General features: G+C 39.9%; 1 protein-coding gene across 5 annotated transcripts in view; it reads left to right on the top strand.

Annotated features, from left to right (window-relative positions):
- The window catches only part of LARP4 (La ribonucleoprotein domain family, member 4), a 93,318-nt gene extending 73,667 nt beyond the window's left edge, over positions 1-19,651 (top strand). For 3 of the 5 annotated variants that reach the window (XM_011964433.1, XM_011964451.1, XM_011964425.1), the window contains 6 exons: positions 198-410; positions 1,660-1,708; positions 6,020-6,181; positions 13,094-13,215; positions 13,636-13,804; positions 15,179-19,651. In XM_011964433.1, the coding sequence (XP_011819823.1) occupies positions 198-410; positions 1,660-1,708; positions 6,020-6,181; positions 13,094-13,215; positions 13,636-13,804; positions 15,179-15,517 (1,054 nt within the window). In that variant the 3' untranslated portion in view covers positions 15,518-19,651. The remainder of the gene's footprint in view (positions 1-197; positions 411-1,659; positions 1,709-6,019; positions 6,182-13,093; positions 13,216-13,635; positions 13,805-15,178) is intronic. The other 2 variants (XM_011964461.1, XM_011964443.1) reach the window with 1 other exon arrangement.
- The last annotated feature ends 313 nt before the right edge of the window (positions 19,652-19,964 follow it).

Here is a 19,964-nt window from a genome sequence, read left to right as displayed (position 1 = left end):
AAAAAAAAAAAAAAATTTACTTCACTTTTTAAAATAACGTCTGGAATGTAGAAGGGACTACACTTTTACAACATAATGCTTTTCAAGGTAAATTTTTTGAAAACCCCAGTACAACAGGAGCCAGTTTTTTACCTGAGGAAAGTTGTTTTTCTGTCTTGATTTACTGCTTTATGTATATTATTTTATATTTCCTATAGTGTGAAGCCTCATTTTAGGTCATCCAGTGGTTCAGAACACTCAACAGAGGGCTCTGTATCCTTGGGGGATGGACAGTTGAATAGATCTAGTTCAAGAAACCTTCCAACTGAACGGCATAACCCTACAGTAACTGGGCATCAGGAGCAAACTTACCTTCAAAAGGAGACTTCCACTTTGCAGATGGAACAGAACGGGGACTATGGTAGGGGCAGGTAAGGAAATAAGGTACCTGAAAATCTTTGATAATAGTGTGATCATCCTGAATAATTGAAGAACGTGATCTGGCGGTTGGTTTGGTTTGGTGTTAATTTAATTATTGGTATATGGTTATATTAAATAAATATGTTATTTTCAGAACATGAGTTGGTTGCTTTTTATAAAGAAATAGAGTACTCATATAGAAAACGTCTCTGAATCAGAGGTTTATAAAGTTATTCTGAAGTTCCTTATAGTTCATATAGGAAAGAATAGCTTAGAAAATTAACATATCCATCTGCCTTATGGTTTTATTTCTTCCAGCTTTTAAACTATAAAAGTGGCTGGGTGCGGTGCCTCACGCCTGTAATCCCAACAATTTGGGAGGCTGAGGTGGGAGGATCATCTGAGGTCAGGAGTTCAAGACCAGCCTGGCCAACATGGTGAAACCCAGTCTCTATGAAGAAATACAAAAATTAGCAGGGCATGGTGGCAGGCACCTGTAATCCCAGCTACTCAGAAGGCTGAGGCAGGAGAATCACTTGAACCCAAACCCAGGAGGCAGAGGTTGCAGTGGGGCAAGATTGCGCCACTGCGTTCCAGCCTGGGTGACAGAGCGAGACTGTGTCTCAAAAATATAAATAAACTATAGGGGTGAGGTTATATATTGCCAACTTGCCTAATTAAATAATAGGATGGTTCTGGTTTGAAGGGATCACTACTAACAAATGGACTCATCTTACTTTATGGTGTGGTAGTAGGTAAAGTTTTTGGTAAATTGGCTCAAGATACCTCAGAATAATATATTATCTTTTAGTAATAGAGAAAACTAGCCCGAAATGTAGAAAGATGTTTAAATTGAAATGTATGCAGCTGACCAGGCATGGTGGCTCACGCCTGTAATCCCAGCACTTTCGGAGGTGGGGCAGGCGGATCATGAGGTCAGGAGATCGAGACCATCCTGGCCAACATGGTGAAACCCTGTCTCTACTACAAATACAGAAATTAGCTGGGCGTGGCGGCGTGTGCCTGTAATTCCAGCTACTCAGGAGTCTGAGCAGGAGAATTGCTTGAACCTGGGAGGCAGAGTTTGTAGTGAGCCGAGATAGCGAGATAGCGAGATAGCGCCACTGCACTCCAGCCTGGCGACAGAGTGAGACTCTGTCTCAAAAAAAAAAAAAAGTATATGACTTTGATAGAATGTATCTATCTGAAGAAACTTATGACTTGTCCCTTCTCCTCCCCCAAACTTTTTCTTATTAAAAGGAGAACTCTCTTCAGAGGTCGAAGACGACGAGAAGATGACAGGATCTCAGTAAGTTTTTTAAAACTTTTATTCAGACTTTTTTCTCTTCTGTGATTTACTATGGCATTGACTTTTGGTCTTTCCTTTCTGGGTTTTTGTTTTATTGATTGTAGTCTTTAGCAAAGGTAAATAGAGCCTAAATTTAACCCTGAAATTTTTACCACCACTACCCATATACCCACCCTCTAGCACACATGTAGTATGGAGTTTCACTTGTGTTGCTTGCTTAAAAAAATTATTTGAAGATTAATGTATCCACGTGATTTTTAAATAAAATCACGAAGTCTTTCTAACTTTCCTTACCTTTTCTTTCTTCTTTCTTTTCCAAGACACAGGATATTACTGTTTCCCAGGGCACTGGAATTACAGGCCTGAGCCACCGTGCTTGATGCAAGATAAGGACTTCTAGGGAGAGGCAGAGGAGGAAGGGTCTTGCTCTGTTGCCCAGGCTGAAGTGCAGTGGTACAATCATGGCTCACTGCAGCCTTGACATCCTAGGCTTAAGTGATCCTCCTCTAGAGATGGGGTCGGGCACCGTGGCTCATGCTTGTTATCCCAGTTCTTTGGGAGGCTGAGTCAGTTGGATCACTTGAGGCTACAGGCCCCATGCAAGTGCAAAACCAAGCAGAACGGTCAGGACATCTTAAAGCTCCAAAATACTCGCCTTTGGCCAGGCATGCCGACTCAAGTCTGTAATGTCAGCACTTTGTGAGGCTGAGATGTACAGATCACTTGAGCTCAGGAGTTGGATACCAGCCTGGGCAGCATGGTGAAACCCCATCTCTACAAAATTAAAAAAATAAGCCAGGCACCACGGTACACGCCTGTGGTCCCAGCTACTTGGGAGGCTGAAGCAGGCTGATCCCTTGAGCCCAGGAGGTGGAGGTTGCAGTGAGCCAAGATTGTGCCACTGCACTGCAGCCTGAGCAACCAAGTGAGACTTTGTCTCAAAAAATAATAAAATAATATCTTTTGACTCCATGGCCACTCCTAGGTTACACTGATACAAGGGTTGGGCTCCCAAGGCCTTAGGCAGCTCCACCCCTTTGGCTTTGCAGGGATCAACCCTGGAGGCTGCTCTTATGGGCCCACATTGAACGCCTGTGGCTTTTCCATGCCTGTTTTGGAGTCTAGAGGACGGTGACCTTCTTCTGCCACTATGCAGTGCCCTAGTGGAGGCGTGTTGTGAGGGCCTCAGCCCCATATTTCCCCTCTGCACTGTGCCCCTGGAGCAGGTTTCTGGACTTATACCAGACTGGTAGAAGTTTCTTTCAGAGGATGCTGTACATCCTCTGAAATCGAGTCAGAGGCTCCCAAGCCAGTCTAGGAAGTTCCTCATCTTCTATCCTTTTGAGCCCTCCAGACTCTTCTACCCTCTACCTGTTACCCAGTTCCAGTACTGCTTCCACATTTTCAGTTATCTTTTAGCAGTGCTCCACTCCTCAATACCAATTTTCTTTAAGCCATTCTCACATTGCTAGAAAGAAATACTTGAGACTGGATAATTCATAAAGAAAAGAAGTTTAATTGGCTCACAGTTCTGCAGGCTGTACAGGAAGCATGATGCAGGCATCTGCCCAGCTTCTGGGGAGGCCTTGGTAAAGTTACAATCATGGCTGAAGGCAAATGGGGACCACGCAGTGAATACATGGCAGGAGGAAGAGAGAAGAAAACCATTTTCAAAGAAGAAAATGTGTTCCATTATAACTTAGAATTGTTTTTAGGCCATACTGAACCTCTTAAATCAGTGTTGTAACTTTATTATACACAACCATGAAACTTCAGGCAACTTTTTTTTTTTTTTGAGGGGGAGACCAAGTTTCGCTTTTGTTACCCAGGCTGGAGTACAAATGGCACGATCTCAGCTCACTGCAACCTCTGACTCCCGGGTTCAAGCGGTTCTCCTGCCTCAGCCTCCCGAGTAGCTGCGACTACAGTCACCTGCCACCACGTCTGGCTCATTTTCTGTATTTTTAGTAGAGACGGAGTTTCACCATGTTGGCCAGGCTGGTCTCAAACTCCTGACCTCAGGTGATCCACCTGCCTTGGCCTCCCAAAGTGCTGGGATTACAGGCGTGAGCCACCGTGCCTGACCAACAATTTTTTTTTTTTGAGACAGAGTTTTGCTCTTGTTGCCCAGGCTGGAGTACAGTGGTATGATCTCGGTTCACTGCAACCTCTGCCTCCTGGATTCAAGTAATTCTCCTGCCTCAGTCTCCCAAGTAGCTGGAATTACGGGTGCTCGCCACCATGCCTGGCTAATTTTTATATTTTAGTAGAGACATGTTTCACCATGTTGGTCAGGCTGGTCTTGAACTCTTGACCTCAGGTGATCCACCTGCCTCGGCCTCCCAAAGTGCTGGGATTATAGGCATGAACCACTACACCCAGCCCAACAGTTCTTTTTTGGCATTCCATTGCAGCAGTCCACATAACTTCTCACGTGGCCCTCAACAATTTGGAATAAGAGATAAGACCCTGCATGGTGGCTCAGGCCAGGCATGGTGTCTCACGCCTGTAATCCCAGTACTTTGGGAGGCTCAGGTGGGTGGATTGCCTGAGGGTAGGATTTCAAGACCATCCTGGCCAACATGGCGAAACCCCGTCTCTACTAAAAATACAAAAATTAGCCAAGTGTGGTGGTGGGTGCCTGTAGTCCTAGCTACTTAGGAGGCTGAGGCAGGAGAATCACTTGAATCCAGGAGGCAGAGGTTGCAGTGAGCTGAGATCGTGCCACTGCACTCCAGCCTGGACGACAGAGCGAGACTCCGTCTCAAAAAAAAAAAAAAATAGAGATTAGATTTGGGGTTTATTCAGTATGTTGTAAATGTTATGATGGAGGACTAAACATTGGGGTAAAAGAAACAGGCATGACTTCCAATAGGTAGGTCTTGGTAGAGGAGCTCTTATGCAGGAGGGAGATCTTAGCTGGGAATAAAATTTTGGATTTGTAAGCCTTCACATAGTAATTGGAGTGATAAGCTCATGCAGAGTACTCTCCATAGAGTGATGCAAGTGGTCTAATACGGAACTTTGGGGAATAAAGCAGCAGTGTTGGGTTGAAAAATGAGATTTTTCAGCATACTGTTTAAAGTATTCAAGCAAAATCTGAATGGACATGGCTAATGGACAAGTGTTATCTGGGTTGTAGGCAAAGGCCTAGGCTGAAAATATTTAAAACCTACAGTTAATGATATTTTGGTAAATTTACAGAGATATACAACCATCAAAAAGCGAAAAAGATTGTTTTAACAGTCACTTGCATAAAGGTAGTAGTTGAAGCCATGGATAGTGGACATCACTCAAGGAGAATATGAGAAGTAAAGAGTAGTAACCAAATGGAAACCATCAAAATTTTAGAGATGATCAGGGGAAAAAGAGCACATGTCTGTCAAATCTAAAAAACAAAAAAGGTATCACAGAAACTAAGAGGAAAATGCGTTCCCAAGGAAAGGATGGTTAACACACCAAATGCTGTAGGTCAGGAAATATGAGGTCAGGAAAAAGGGTCTGTCAGGTTTTGCATTGTTTAAGGCATTGGTGACATCTAAAATAATTTTAGTGGAGTGATGACAAAGTGGAGGAGATAAGTAAGAGGTAAGAGGCTTGTCAGAGGATATATAGGGTGTTAGGAGGGAAGCATGAGATTTTTCATATATGTTATATAGAGGAGGGATATTGTTCTCTCGAGATAGATAGATGGAGAAAGATGGTGATGGTCGGGCACAATTGCTTAAGCCTGTAATCCCAGCACTTTGAGAGGCCAAGGGGAGAGGATCACTTAAGCTCAAGTGATCAACTTTGTCACTGCTAAAAAACAAAACATAAAAATTTAGCCAGGTGTGGTGTGCACAGCTACTCTAGAGGCAAAAAAGGCAGGAGGATTGCTTGAGTCTAGGAAGTCATGGTTGTAGTGAGCTATGATTGTGTCACTGCATTTCAGCCTTGGTGACAGACCAAGACCCTGTCTCAAAAAAAAGAAAAAAAGTTGATAGCAAATTTAGGTAAAGTGGGTGTTTTTGTTGAGAAGGCATAGTAAATTATGAAATGAATAGTGGAGACTGGTTAGAAGGCTTAAGGAGTATGGCAAAGTTTACAAAAGAAACAGGTGAGAGAACTGACTAAAGAAAAGTAGAATTGATAAAGACTGATGAGAGCTCAAGTGAGATGTCAAACCAAGAATTTATGTAGGGATACAGTTCTGTGCATTATAGAGGTTTTATTTGCTGCTTTTTCTTTTCTGGCAGCTTTCAGCTTCAGTGACACAGGATTAGAGAATGAGATAGCCATGTGACCTATTTTGTTATTTGTTCATTTTAGAGACCTCATCCTTCAACAGCTGAATCAAAGGCTCCAACACCAAAGTTTGACTTGTTAGCCTCAAATTTTCCACCTTTACCTGGAAGTTCATCAAGAATGCCAGGTGAACTCATTTTGGAGAATAGGATGTCTGATGTTGTTAAAGGTGTCTACAAAGAAAAGGTAAACACCCAGCATCTAATATGAGTCTTACCTTATGAGACCATATTTAGGCTTTATTTGCAGTGTTGTTATTTAAAATTTTACTTGCACTTAGTATACATTTCTATCATAGTTTTTATTTATGGCGTTTTCAGCATACTTAGAGTGTTTTTTAAAAGATTCATGATAAAGCTGCACAAAGGCAATAAAATGTTTCTTGGCTTTTGCATGTCTTTTTTTTTTTTTAAAGACATGATCTCAGCTGACTGCAGCCTCTACCTCCTAGATTCAAGTGATTCTCCAGCCTCAACCTCCCAAGTAGCTGGGAGTACAGTGTACGCCGCCACGCCTAGCTAACTTTCGTATTTTTTTTTAAGTAGAGACAGTGTTTCGCCACGTTGGCCAGACTGGTCTCCAACTCCTGACCTCAAACTATCTGCCCATCTTGGCCTCCCAAAGTGCTGGGATTATAAGCGTGAGCCACCACGCCCAGCCTTGCATGTCTTTCTGTCATTCAACTCAGCCTGGTAGAACTGATAACTGATTAATGCAAGATAAATGGAAGGTATCATTTCCATTTATGTGTCTATAATTCACTAGTGATGTAAATGAATTCTTTCAAATAATGGAAAATAGATGTCTAGAGGCTGAGATACCTCATCCTGTGATTATTTGGTGTGTAGACCTCTCCATATCAGAAATCCTCATGTCTCACAAGTTTTTCTCATTTTCTACTTTATTCTAATTCAGTTTTTTTTTTTTTTATTATAACAGTACATGTCTATAGTATATCTAGGCTTTTAATGAAAAGCCTGCAACTACTTTCAGCTCCTTAGCTTTTTCTGTATTTTTTTTTTTTGTTTTGAGCAGAGTCTTGCTCTATAACCTAGGCTGGAATGCAGTGGCGGATCTCTACTCACTACAACCTCTGCCTCCCGGGTTCAAGCGATTCTCCTGCCTCAGCCTCTTGAGTAGCTGGGATTATAGGCATGAGACACCACACCCAGCTAATTTTTGTATTTTTAGTAGAGACGGGGTTTCTCCATGTTGGCCAGGCTGGTCTCAAACTCCTGACCTCGCAGTCCGCCCTCCTCGGTCTCCTAAAGTGCTGGGATTACAGGCGTGAGCCACTGTACCCAGCCCTGTATGTCTAATTAACTTTTTTTTTTTTTTTTTTTTAGATGAGTCTTGCTCTGTAGCCCAGGTTGGAGTACAGTGGTGTGATATCTGCTCACTGCAAGCTCCACCTCCTGGGTTCACGCCATTCTCTCGCTTCAGCCTTCCAAGTAGCTGGGACTACAGGTGCCTGCTGCCACACCCGGCTAATTTTGTTTTTGTATTTTTAGTAGAGATGGGGTTTCACAGTGTTAGCCAGGATGGTCTTGATCTCCTGAACTCTGGGAGGCCCGTCTCGGCCTCCCAGAGTGCTGGGATTACAGGCGTCAGTCACTGCGCCCTGCCTAATTAACATCTTTTTATTGTAACCTCTTGGCTTTTCCATTTTCAGCAGTGTCTGTTAGCTTCACATTCTGAAGCTAAAGATTTAGGTCTCTTAAACCAACATACTCACACTTTTCCTATCCTCCTGATACATTGTACTTCATTATATATAAGATATCATCAATTATAAGGCACCCATTATTTTAGTGTCTCTAAGAAAGTAAAAAATGTTGCTAGTTATGCTAGAACACCCATCTTTTGTAAGTCACATTTCAGTATTACATATTTTTTTCATGGCTGAGACTCAAACATAATATACTATGATTGTTTCTCCTTTTGTGTGCACTCTGTGTCCTACTGCATAGCTGTGTTCTTGGGCCTTCTCTTTAGCATCACCCTGGCAATTTTCCTTACTCTCCTTTATCGATCCCCTTTTTTTACTCACTCTTTTTTCACTTTTCCATGTTAGAGTGGTTCATATCTTCCATGGTCATGAAGTATAAATTTCTTGCATTCTGAAAATGTTTTTCTGCTCTCACATTGATCAGTAGATTATTTCTATATTGGATTCTCTATTAGAAATTATTTTCCCTTGGGATTTTGAAGATATTATTCCACTGTCTTGTTTCTTTAAAAAAAAATTGTGACATGTAGTAGTTATTTCATAATAACTAAGATGCACTTTTTTCCCCCATGTTTTATCACCTTCCAAAATCAGACTAAAAATTATTTTTTTAAAAATGTAAAGGCTGGGCACAGTGGCTCATGCCTGTAATCCCCGCACTTTGGGAGGCCGAGGCAAGCGGATCACGAGATCAGGAGTTTGAAACCAACCTGGCCAACATGGTGAAACCCCGTCTCTACTAAAATTAGAAAAATTAGCTGGGCGTGGTGGCACGCACCTGTAGTCCCAGCTACTCAGGAGGCTGAGGCAGGAGAATCGCTTGAACCTAGGAGATGGAGGTTGCAGTGAGCCGAGATCACACCGTTGCACTCTAGCCTGGGTGACAAGAGCAAGACTCTGTCTCAAAAAAAAGAAAAAAATTAAATATCCAGTCACATTGGCTCATACCTGTAATTCCAGCACTTTGGGGGTCCAAGGTGAATGGATTGCTTGAGCCCAGGAGTTCAGGACCAACCTGGGCAACATAGAGAGGTCCCGTCTGTACATAAAGTGTAAAAAAAAAAACATAGCTGGGCATGGTGACGCATGCCTGTAGTCCTTGCTACTTGGGAAGCTGAGACAAGAGGATTACTTTAGCCCAGGAGATCAAAGCTACGATGAGCTTAAGTGCAGTATTTTTATTTTCTTCTCATCTTAAGGTCTGCTTCTATCCAGTGGTTTTATTTTTATTTTTATTTTTTCTTATTGGTACATAAAATAATGGTGTGGTTTACCAATAATGGCATCTCAGATTTCAGAAGATGATACACAAACATACATATATACTTTTTTTTTTTTTTTTGAGTCGGAGTTTCACTCTTGTTGCCCAGCCTGGAGTGCAATGGCGCGATCTCGGCTCACTGCAACCTCCACCTCCCAGGTTCAAGCGATTCTCCTGCTTCAGCCTCCCAAGTAGCTGGGATTACAGGGACTTGCCACCGTGCCCAGCTAATTTTTGTGTTTTTAATAGAGATGAGGTTTCACCATGTTGGCCAGGCTGGTCTTAAACTCCTGACCTCAGGTGAGCCACTGCGCCCGGCCATATATATATTTTTAAAGAATAATCATGAAGTGTACGTCTCCTTATAACCCCAACACACAATTGTAGCCGATAAACATCCCTAGTATCTTAGCAGTGACATGTGTGTCTCCTCCCTATTTATAGTCATTCTGCCCCACTCTTCCCCTTTAGATATAAACATTATTCTGACTTTGTGATAGCAATTTTCTTGCCTTCATAGTTTTGTCATTCTGCATTGACAGAATTTTTCTGTGAAGGGCTAGATACTCATAGTAAATATTTTTTGGCTTTGTGGGCCATGTATTGTCACATATTCTTTGTTTTTACAACCCTTTAATAACTTAAAAACCAAAGGCATGGTGGCTCATGCCTGTAATCCCAGCACTTCAGGAGGATCACTTGAGGCCAAGAGTTTGAGACCAGCCTAGTCAACATAGGGAGACCCCCATCTCTAAAAAATAATAATAATAATATAAAAATAATAATTATAATTTACAAACCATTCTTAGCTTGTAAGCCATACCAAAACAAGTTATAGGGTGGGTTTGGCCTTGCAGATCTTAGTTTACCAACCCCTGCCCTAGGTGATAAAACGGGGTGCCTGTTTTTGAAAAGGTTATAAAGAATTGCACAGTATATATTCTTCTTTTCTTTCATTCTGTATGGTTTGAGATTGATCACTGTTAATACAGATGACTGTTGTTCATTTTGAACTATTATGTGATATTCTATTGTAGGAAGTAAAATATTTATTCATTGTACTGTTAATGGACATTTTGCCATTATAAATCTTCATGTGAGCAAGAACTTTTCTAGGATTTATACATCAGCTTGTGTTCTTTTAAAATTTTAAAGTCTTTCAAGTGTTTTTTTGAGATGGAGTCTCTCTCTGTCACCCAGGCTGGAGTGTAGTGGCATGATCTCGGGTTATGCAACCTCCACTGCCAGGGTTCAAGCGATTCTTGTGCCTCAGCCTCCCGAGTGGTGAATACAGGCATGCGCCACCATGCCCGGCTAATTTTTGTATTTTCAGTAGAGATGGGGTTTCTGCCTTGTAGGCCAGGCTGGTCTCGAACTTCTGACCTCAGATGATCCACCCACCTCATCCTCCCAATGTGCTGGGTTTACAGGCGTGAGCCACTGCTCATGGTCAGTCTTTCAGGTTTTTAAGAAATAGATTCATATATTTTTTTTACATATTCTGCATACTAATCCTTTGTCAGTTACATGTAGTACAAATAATCTTTCACTTCTGTGGTTTCTTTTCCATCTTCAGTGCCTATAGGTTGAAACAAGTTCTTAATTTTAATATGGTCCTATTAGTCTTTTCTTTATAATTTGCTGTTTTTATTTCATGCTTAGGAAATGATCTAGCTTCCAGAGATTCTTTTGAGAACCCTAAGGGTGCTGATTCCTGATATCTGACATGATTTTTTGCCCCTTATCTGGAGGTTTTTAGGGTCTTTTATTGATCCTTGGTATTCTGCGAAATTTCGTGATGTGCTTTGGAATGGCTCTTTTTTTTGTCACAATTCTTTTTGTTTGTTTTTTGTGGAGATAGAGTCTGCCTCCATTGCTTAAGCTGGAGTACAGTGGTGTGATCTTGGCCTACTGCAGCTTCCACCTCCTGGGTTCAGTCGATTCTCCTGCCTCAACCTCCCCAGAAGCTGGGATTACAGGCATGCGCCACCATGCCCGGCTAAGTTTTGTATTTTTAGTAGAGACCATGTTTCTCCATGTCGGTGAGGCTGGTCTCGAACTCCCGACCTCAGGTGATCAGCCCACCTCGCCAGCCTCCCAAAGTGTTGGGATTACAGGTGTGAGCCACTGCAACCAGCCTTTACTTAAACCTCTTTTTGAGACAGGGTCTCACTTTATCACCCAGGGTAGAGGACAGTGCCGTGATCTTGGCTCATTGCAGGCTTCACCTCTCAATGTTCAAGGAGTCCTTCTGCCTCAGCACCCCCAAGTAGCTTGCGTTACAGTTGCAGGCCGCCATGCTTGGCTAGTTTTTGTAGAGATAGGGCTTTGCCATGTTGCCGAGGCTGCTCTTGAACTCCTGGGCTCAAGTACTCTGCCCACCTTGGCCTCCCAAAGTGCTAGGATTACAGGGGCCAGCCACTGTACCCGGCCTTTAAACCTCTTTTTTTTTTTTTTTTTGAACAGAGTTTCATTCTTGTCGCCCAAGCTGGAGCACAATGGCGCGATCTCGGCTCACTGCAACCTCTGCCCCCTGGGTTCAAACGATTCTCTTGCCTCAACCTCCCGAGGAGCTTTGACTATAGGCGTGGCGGCACACGCCTGGCTAATTTTTTTGTGTTTTTAGTAGAGATGGGGTTTTACCATTTTGGCCAGGCAGGTGTCAAACTCCTTTCCTCAGTGATCCGCCTGCCTTGGTTTCACAAAGTACTAGGATTACAGGCCTGAGCCACCGTGTCTGGACTAAACCTCGTTTTTTATCTTTGTTGTTACTATGTTTTCTACCAAGTTTTTCTGAATGTTACTTTCTAAACCTATTGAAAATTTTATTTCACCCATCAGTTTTAATTTCTAGGGCTCTTTTCTAAATTCTATGCCAGCGGTATAAACACACATAACAGCATTTACCATCTTAACCATTTTAAATGTGTACAGTTTTGTAGTGTTAAGTACCTTCACACGGTTGTGCAGCTAAGCTCCAGAACTTACTATCTTTCAGAACTAAAACTCTATACCTATTAAACCATTCCCTCTTCCTCCCTTCTCTTATCCTTCGGCAGCCACTATTCTACTTTCTGTCTCTAAATTGACTACTCTTAGAAATTCATATAAGTAGAATCATACAGTATTTGTCTATTTGTCTGTGATTTTACTTAGCATCCTCAACGTTCATTCATGTTGCGCATGAGTCAAGATTTCATTAATTTTTTAGTGCAGCCTACAAACACTTTTTTTTTTTTTTTTTTTTTCTTTTTTTTGAGACGTGGTCTTGCTCTTTTCCCAGGAGGGAGTGCAGTGGCACTATCATGGTTCACTGTAGCAGCTTCAACCTCCCAGACTCATGTAATCTTCTCAAGTGGGAGGGACAACAGGTGGACACCCCCTTACCCTAGCTAAATATTTTACTTTATTTTGTAGACACAAGATCTTGCTATGTTGCCCAAGGTTGGTCTTGAACTCCTGGACTCCCAAAGTGCTGGGATTATAGTCATGAGCCCCTGCACCCACCCCTATATTTAACTTTTTTTTTTGTCGGGGGACGGAGTCTCGCTCTGTAGCCCAGGCTGGAGTGCAGTGCTGCAATCTCGGCTCACTGCCATCTCCGCCTCCCAGGTCCCAGTTCAAGCAATTCTCTTGCCTCAGCCTCCCAAGTAGCTGGGATTACAGGCATGCACCACTATGCCCAGCTAATTTTTGTATTTTTAGTAGAGACAGGGTTTCACCATGTTTGCCAGGCTGGCCTTGAACTCCTGACCTTGTGATCCACCCGCCTCAGCCTCCGAAAGTGCTGGGATTACAGGCATGAGCCACTGCGCCTGGCCTATTTAACTTTTTAAGGATCTGCCACATTGCTTTCTAAAGCAGTGCATCATTTTACATTGCCATCCTCTATGTTTGAGTTTTAATGTCTCCATATCATCACCATTTGTTAATGTTTGTCTTTTTTTTTTATTATAACCATCCTTGTGGGTATGAAGTGATTTTTCACCATCGTTTAGCTTTGCATTTTATGATGACTAATGATGTTGACTATCTTCTCTTGTGCTTATTAGCCATCTTCTTTGGAAAAAGGTCTAAGTGTAATTTTGAAAAATCTTTTTACTTTAAGGATAATGAAGAGTTGAGAGTTAGTTGCCCAGTGCCTGCAGATGAGCAGACAGAATGCACTTCTGCCCAACAACTCAATATGAGTTCCTGTTCTCCATGTGCTGCTGAGCTTACTGCATTAAGGTACAAGTTACAGTATAGAAGATCTTCAACATTAAATTACTTTTTCTGGTCGGGCGTGGTGGCTCTCGCCTGTAATCCCAGCACTTTGGGAGGCCGAGGCAGGTGGATCACCTGAGGTCAGGAGTTCAAGACCAGTCTGGCCAACATGGTGAAACCCCGTCTCTACTAAAAAAACAAAAATTAGCCGGGCGTGTTGGCGGGCGCTTGTAATCCCAGCTACTCGGGAGGCTGAGGTTGGAGAATTGCTTGAACCCAGGAGGCAGAGAGGTTGCAGTAAGCCAAGAGCATGCCACTGCACTCCAGCCTGGGTGACAGAGTGAGACTCCGTCTCAAAAAAAAAAACATTACTTTTTCTTCTGATTAGTTGCTGAACTGTTCCATAGCTATTCTGAGTCTAATTGCAAGCTCTTTTTTCCTTAGCACAACTCAGCAAGAAAAGGATCTAATAGAGGATTCCTCTGTTCAGAAGGATGGTCTCAACCAGGCAACTATGCCAGTTTCTCCTCCAAGTACTACAAAGCCATCGAGGGCAAGTACTGCTTCACCATGTAATAATAACATAAATGCAGCTATAGCTGTGGCTCTACAGGTAACTTGAAGATTTTAGTTTATGTTTAAAAAAAAATACAATAGATTAGATAATTTTTTTTTCACATAACACTTTGTTAGAACAGAGTCATTTGGAAGTAGCCCAAGTTGGGGCTGACTATCAGAAAGAAGCTTAAGGAGTTTTAAGGTCACTGCAAAGAGATGGAAAGTTTTAGGTGTTTTTTTTTTGTTGTTTTTTTTGTTTTTTGTTTTTTTCTTTTTTGAGACGGAATCTGTGCTCTGTCGCCCAGGCTGGAGTGCAGTGGCAGCATCTCGGCTCACTGCAGGCTCCGCCTTCTGGGTTCACGCCATTCTCCTGCCTCAGCCTTCCAAGTAGCTGGGACTACAGGCACCCACCACCATGCCTGGCTAATTTTTTGTGTTTTTAGTAGAGACGGGGTTTCACATTGTTAGCCAGAATGGTCTCAATCTCCTGACCTCGTGATCTGCCTGTCTCAGCCTCCCAAAGTGCTGGGATTACAGGCATGAGCCACTGCGCCTGGCTCATTCTGTTTCTTTTGATTGCTTTTTTTCTGTGGTTAAGTGAATCTTCTTCCTTACCCACATTAGGATGAATTTATCATTTGGGGGCTAACATAAAGCGGCCTTGTGCCTCTTGATGTTCTTTTGGTTGTGTATGTGATACTTAACAGTCTATAAGTGGCCATTGAGAGGCCACTCCCACTTATTCAAGTTCCAGGATTGTTTTATAGTTAAATAATTGGGAAAATACAGAAAAGCAGAATAAAACAAAATTTATCTATAATCCCTAGCATTTTAGTACAGCACTTTTTAAAATAGATTTACAAGACTATCTTATTTAATGATAGCAATAATACTAAAATGATAGCTACCATTTGAATGCTTACTGTATATTATTAGGACTAGTGCTGAAGACTTTACATACTTTGTTCTGTTCTCAAAATACCTCTATTCCACCTTTTTCAGTTGAGGTAATTAAGACATTTAATGAATCTTTTTATACCATTGGTTTCTAATTGCTCTGCTGGGATTCTTTTGGAATCTTTCTTGGGGTTCTTTGTAGCAAGGAAAAGGAACAGAAAGAACCATTTTATTTCATCATATGGCTATACCATATTAATCTAATCTGTCCTTTCTTGTTAGGCATTTAGGTCATTTCCATCATTATAAATAAAGCTGACGTGAACATCCCTCAGTTAAATTCCTCAAGCAAAATTATTGTATAATAAATAAAGATTGTACCAGTGTACTCTAGGCAGTATATATGAGAGTGCTTGTTACCCTTTTCTGGAAGATAATTTGTGGTTTTCTTGTGGTTAACACAATCATTTTTGTACTTTATAATTTAGAGAATGTGTACCATAAATGTTCTTTTTTTATCATCACTTCAAAGGAGCCCCGAAAGTTAAGTTATGCTGAAGTGTGCCAGAAGCCCCCTAAAGAGCCATCTTCAGTTCTTGTGCAGCCACTACGGGAACTTCGCTCTAATGTGGTGTCTCCCACCAAAAATGAAGACAGTGGAGCTCCTGAGAACTCCGTTGAGAAACCACATGAGAAGCCAGAAGCAAGGGCTAGTAAGGATTATTCTGGCTTCCGAGGCAATACAATCCCCAGGGGAGCAGCTGGAAAAATCAGGGAACAGAGACGCCAGTTTAGCCATAGGGCTATACCTCAGGGAGTGACTCGACGTAATGGCAAAGAGCAATATGTGCCACCCAGATCACCAAAGTAAAAAACAACAAAACTATTCAAAAACTTCTCTCTCTTCCCATTAAACTTGAGCTGTGGCTATATTGAACTGTTTTGGAGGGGAGGGGGTAGCCAGGAAGGAAACAGGAGAAAGTACATCCTTAAATCATTATGGATTTTGGAGTTGTGAGTGATAGGATCCCAAAATTCATCTCTAATGTGATTTTTAAATGCTGGAGGATTCCAATCAATATAAATATATATATATATACACACATATATAAAATATAATTTTTCTATTTTTGTTTTTGGTTTTAATTTGCAGAGATTTGCTGCCAGGAATCAATTTTGAGGGTTCAGATTTAGCTTGGAGGAAAAAAAAAATTATACATCCTTCAGTATAGGAGATGAGGGAATGAGAGAAAATATTTTTTGAAGAAGCATTTCTGTAAAATTAGAAATTACTTTTTTTAATCTATTTAAAGTTTGGCTTGAAGAATGCCATTTCTAACTATATGGCCTTGTATTGCAAAGCAGATCAGTGGCTGGGGTGCCTGTTGTGGGTGTGAGTGTGTACAAGAGCGATTGAAGCCAAATCTGTTGTCATGTTAGTAAATGATTTGAAAACTGAATGTAATACTTGAGTAGGTTTTTTTTTTTCTAGTTTGAAATTTAGTCTCTGTCTTTTTGACCTTACTAATACTTCATTCAACAAGTTGTAAAATGATTGTACCTGGAGATGTGACTACCAATCAGTTTAATACTCAAGGAAAGGGGGTTATTAAAAAAATTGAAAATTTCATCTTGGACCTCAGTGCATAGGCCAAATGGATTTCAGAGGTTTAAACTTCCCTGTGATTCCCCCCCAACACCCCCAAAATGAGAAACAAACATTTTTTTCTTACTCCATATGTTACTCTCTGTTCTTTGACTGCCCACTCACAAAAGCAGAATAACCAACTACCTACTGAAGTGTATGTTTGTAATTGCTTTGACCAGTCTAGTCAAATCATATAAATTGTTCTAAATTTCAGAATTGAACGTTGAAGTATTTACTCTTCTGTTCACACATTTAGAATTTTAGCTCCCAAGATGGTAGGGCAGACTGACCCTACAGTAATTTATTTGTTGTTAATGTTAAAGATGAAAGATAGTAACTGACTCTTAAGTGTTAAATAATGTAGACGTAAAATATTTTTTTAAAAAAGGCTTAATTTAGAGGGGTACTTATTTCTGTTTACAGTGTATTTGTCACCTTCCTTTCCTCCTCTTCTCCCCCCACACCCAAAAAGTACAGTTTGGAATTCACTGAAACAATACCAACAAGTCATGAGATTTTTTAGTAAAGATGAGAAAGATGGTTGAAGAAAATTAATGCATAATTTCTCAGTGAATAAAGTTGTAGCTGTCATATACTAAATAGACAAGTTTACATGGTGTTATTTAGAAAATGGCTAAAATATTAAAAACTGTGTTGTGTTAATCTGTTTTAAGTCATACCATGTTCAGAGTTCTATGTAAGGTGGGTTTTATTTTTCTTTTAAGGATAGTTTGTAATAGTAAGAACTGTCCCATATGTTAGTAAATTACATATGTACAAATTGAAACTGTAAATTGTGAACACTGGAAAGCACCATTGTGACATAGAGTAAACATCTTAGTAATATATTAAAGTGAATGTAAATGGTGGTTAAAATTACATTACTGTGAAATTCATCTTCCAACTCTAAGTTAAGCTTTGGAGATATATATTAGTGGTTAACTGTTAAGAGCTTTGAAAACACTGCACATATCTGTACAAGCCAGAATTATTATTTCTTTGACTTATTATTAGCTTGGCAGTTGCTTTTGATTTGGTTGTTTTATGACATGGTATACTGTATTTACTCAGTTTGAAACTATTCATTTCTACACACTATTTTTAAAAATTGCCTACTAGGTGAAACATAACAATAAAACTACCTGTGCTGAAATTTGGGGGAAGTTTAGGTCCTTTAAAAAAATATATTAATCATTGACTACATCTATGATAAAAGTGCTTATTTTGGTTTACTAAGATAATGCAGTTGGTGGAAATAATAAACATTTTAAGTGTTAACATCCTTTAACTGCATTGGATTTCAGAGAATAAACATTTTGTAAAAATCACTTGGCAAGGATTATAAACTTAATTACTGCACTTAAAATGAAACATTACTTTTTTTAAACAATGTGTCACAAATGTAGGCCTGTATTACTTGTATGCTTGTGTGACTTACTGTTAGTCCACCAACTTCTAAAAATTTAAAGGCTGTAATTGAAATACAAGAAAAGAGCCTTCTTTTAGAAGAAAGCAGGTGTATTTTTGCTTTTCCTTAATGTTATTGAAAGTAGAAATTTAATTTGAAGATATAACCTTTAAAAATTTCTTAAGACAATGTTTTTAATTTAATTTGCCTCATTACATCTAGTAGTTCCCATTTGATGGGATGTATAGGGAAGAGTGAGAGAGAGTGAGTGTGTATGTATGTGTGTGTAATATTTATATATATTCACAGTATGTATTTAGCATTTATTTTATTACAGCAGATTTAAAATTTGTATCTAAATAATGCCTGTGAGTTGTGTGAAGCTGTTGGCTTTTTTCCAACATTACTTTGTAACTAATGAGGGTGGATGTTCATTGTAGTTTATTTATTTGGTTCTTTAGATGGAGGAATTTAAATAATCAAATTTTTCTCTTCACCCTTATGACTTGACATTTCCTTGGTCTGTTGGAGGCTAAAAGTAGGTATAAATGATACTGAATGTTTGGTATAGTGATACTCTGCTATAGTTCTTACTGCATGAAGAGAACAAGAGTCACAAAAGTTCACCACCTTGCACTTCATAAAGAAGGTACATAGAGACATTGCAAAACCTGTCTCCATTTGCTGTCCTGATAATTAAGGTTTTCATAATACCTGGGGCCTGTCTCTGAGTAATTTTAATTTTGCCAAATACACTGATATTTTAAAAAGTGATCCATCTAAATTTTTTTCAACTGGATTTTGAGGAAGGTAAGAGCTTTCGATAAGAAGGGTTTGTTGTGGTAGTTGTCTTATGTGCTGAATTTGCAGATGATCAGATGCTATGCAGAATTATGATTTATTTTTGTTTCCTAAAATTAAGATAGCTTGAATATTATTTCACATTCCTTTTTCTTTTTTAAATAAACAGGTTTGCTTTGGAAAGGCTTAATGATGGAATGTTAGCATCTTCACTATGGTAAAGGAGAACAAAAAGAATGTTGCTGGAACATAAAATAGTATTTAAAAGTTAATGAACACTTCTAGTTTTGTTAGTTATGGCCTTAATAATTAGTCTCTTGGCTTAAATGTCCACTGGTTTTACTCTGACACAGTTGAACAACACTGGGGTTAAGTCTCTGGTATTTAGGCTGGCAATATATTAACCATATTTTTAAAGTATCAATTTTTTTTTTTTTTTTTTTTTTTTACAGAAAAGATAAAACTCAAAAGAGAACAGTGTATTCCTTTTGAGGGACTTTTATAAATTAACTATAATATATGATGGATTTTTTCCTAATTTTTTATATTTCCTTACAATTTTGGTGGCCATTAATTTAACTTTAGGCTTTTGGTCATATGCTAGTCTGAGCTTCCAAAAAGATACATACATGTTTCACTTTTCATTAGCTGAATGAGGGTATTTTAAGAAGTTGAAAGAGAATTTATTTTCAAGTTGTGAGTAAATTCTCTTTTGAAATTCACCTGATTATTAAATAACTTAAAGTTTATTTTTAAAAGCTGACAACTTTTTATGAATCTTTGAGCTAACAGTTCCTAAAAGTGTAATTCAGATATTAATGGGCTGTGTATTAAATGGTTTTATTTTCAGTTTTGCAGCATAGAACACTGTTGAAATATCCACGTCAACTTGATTTTTTTAACCTAATTCGGGTGTCTTTGACATCTCTTAAATGTTGGGGGTGGGGGTCAGAGCCAGTTATCCGGCTTCTGTTTTGTCAATTGCTTAGATTTGTTCCTGTTGTCAAAACTGTTGCCCCCAAAATTGGTGTGACACATGCTCATGCATAAAATGTTAAAATGTATTTGTATTTGTTTTCAACATCGCCAAGGTGCTATGGGAAATTAAAGTAACAAAATTAGAAAAAAAATAAAGTTATTAAAAAGCAGGACTGGTTTCCTTTTCTCTAGGTGGTGTATGTCTAATGACTACTTCTGTCTGCCTTTCAATATTATATGTTGCCCTCGCTAATGCTATTATTACTGTCTAAGCTGTTTTTTGGATGATGAGGGCAGTGGGAAGTAATGATGTTTCACGTAAAACAAGGGCAGAGAGACAAGATACAGCTTTATGATCCTGGAGTTTTCTTTTAGTATCAGAAGCAGTGATTAAAGGGGGAAAAAACTCTGGGCACGGTGGCTCTCGCCTGAAATCCTAGCACTTTGGGAGGTCAAGGTGGGCGGATCACCTGGGGCCAGGAG

Source organism: Mandrillus leucophaeus, unplaced genomic scaffold (assembly GCF_000951045.1).
Source record: "Mandrillus leucophaeus isolate KB7577 unplaced genomic scaffold, Mleu.le_1.0 Scaffold118, whole genome shotgun sequence".
Classification (NCBI taxonomy): domain Eukaryota; kingdom Metazoa; phylum Chordata; class Mammalia; order Primates; family Cercopithecidae; genus Mandrillus; species Mandrillus leucophaeus.
Note: the sequence above shows the minus strand (reverse complement) of the source record. Positions and strands in the feature narration are given on the sequence as shown.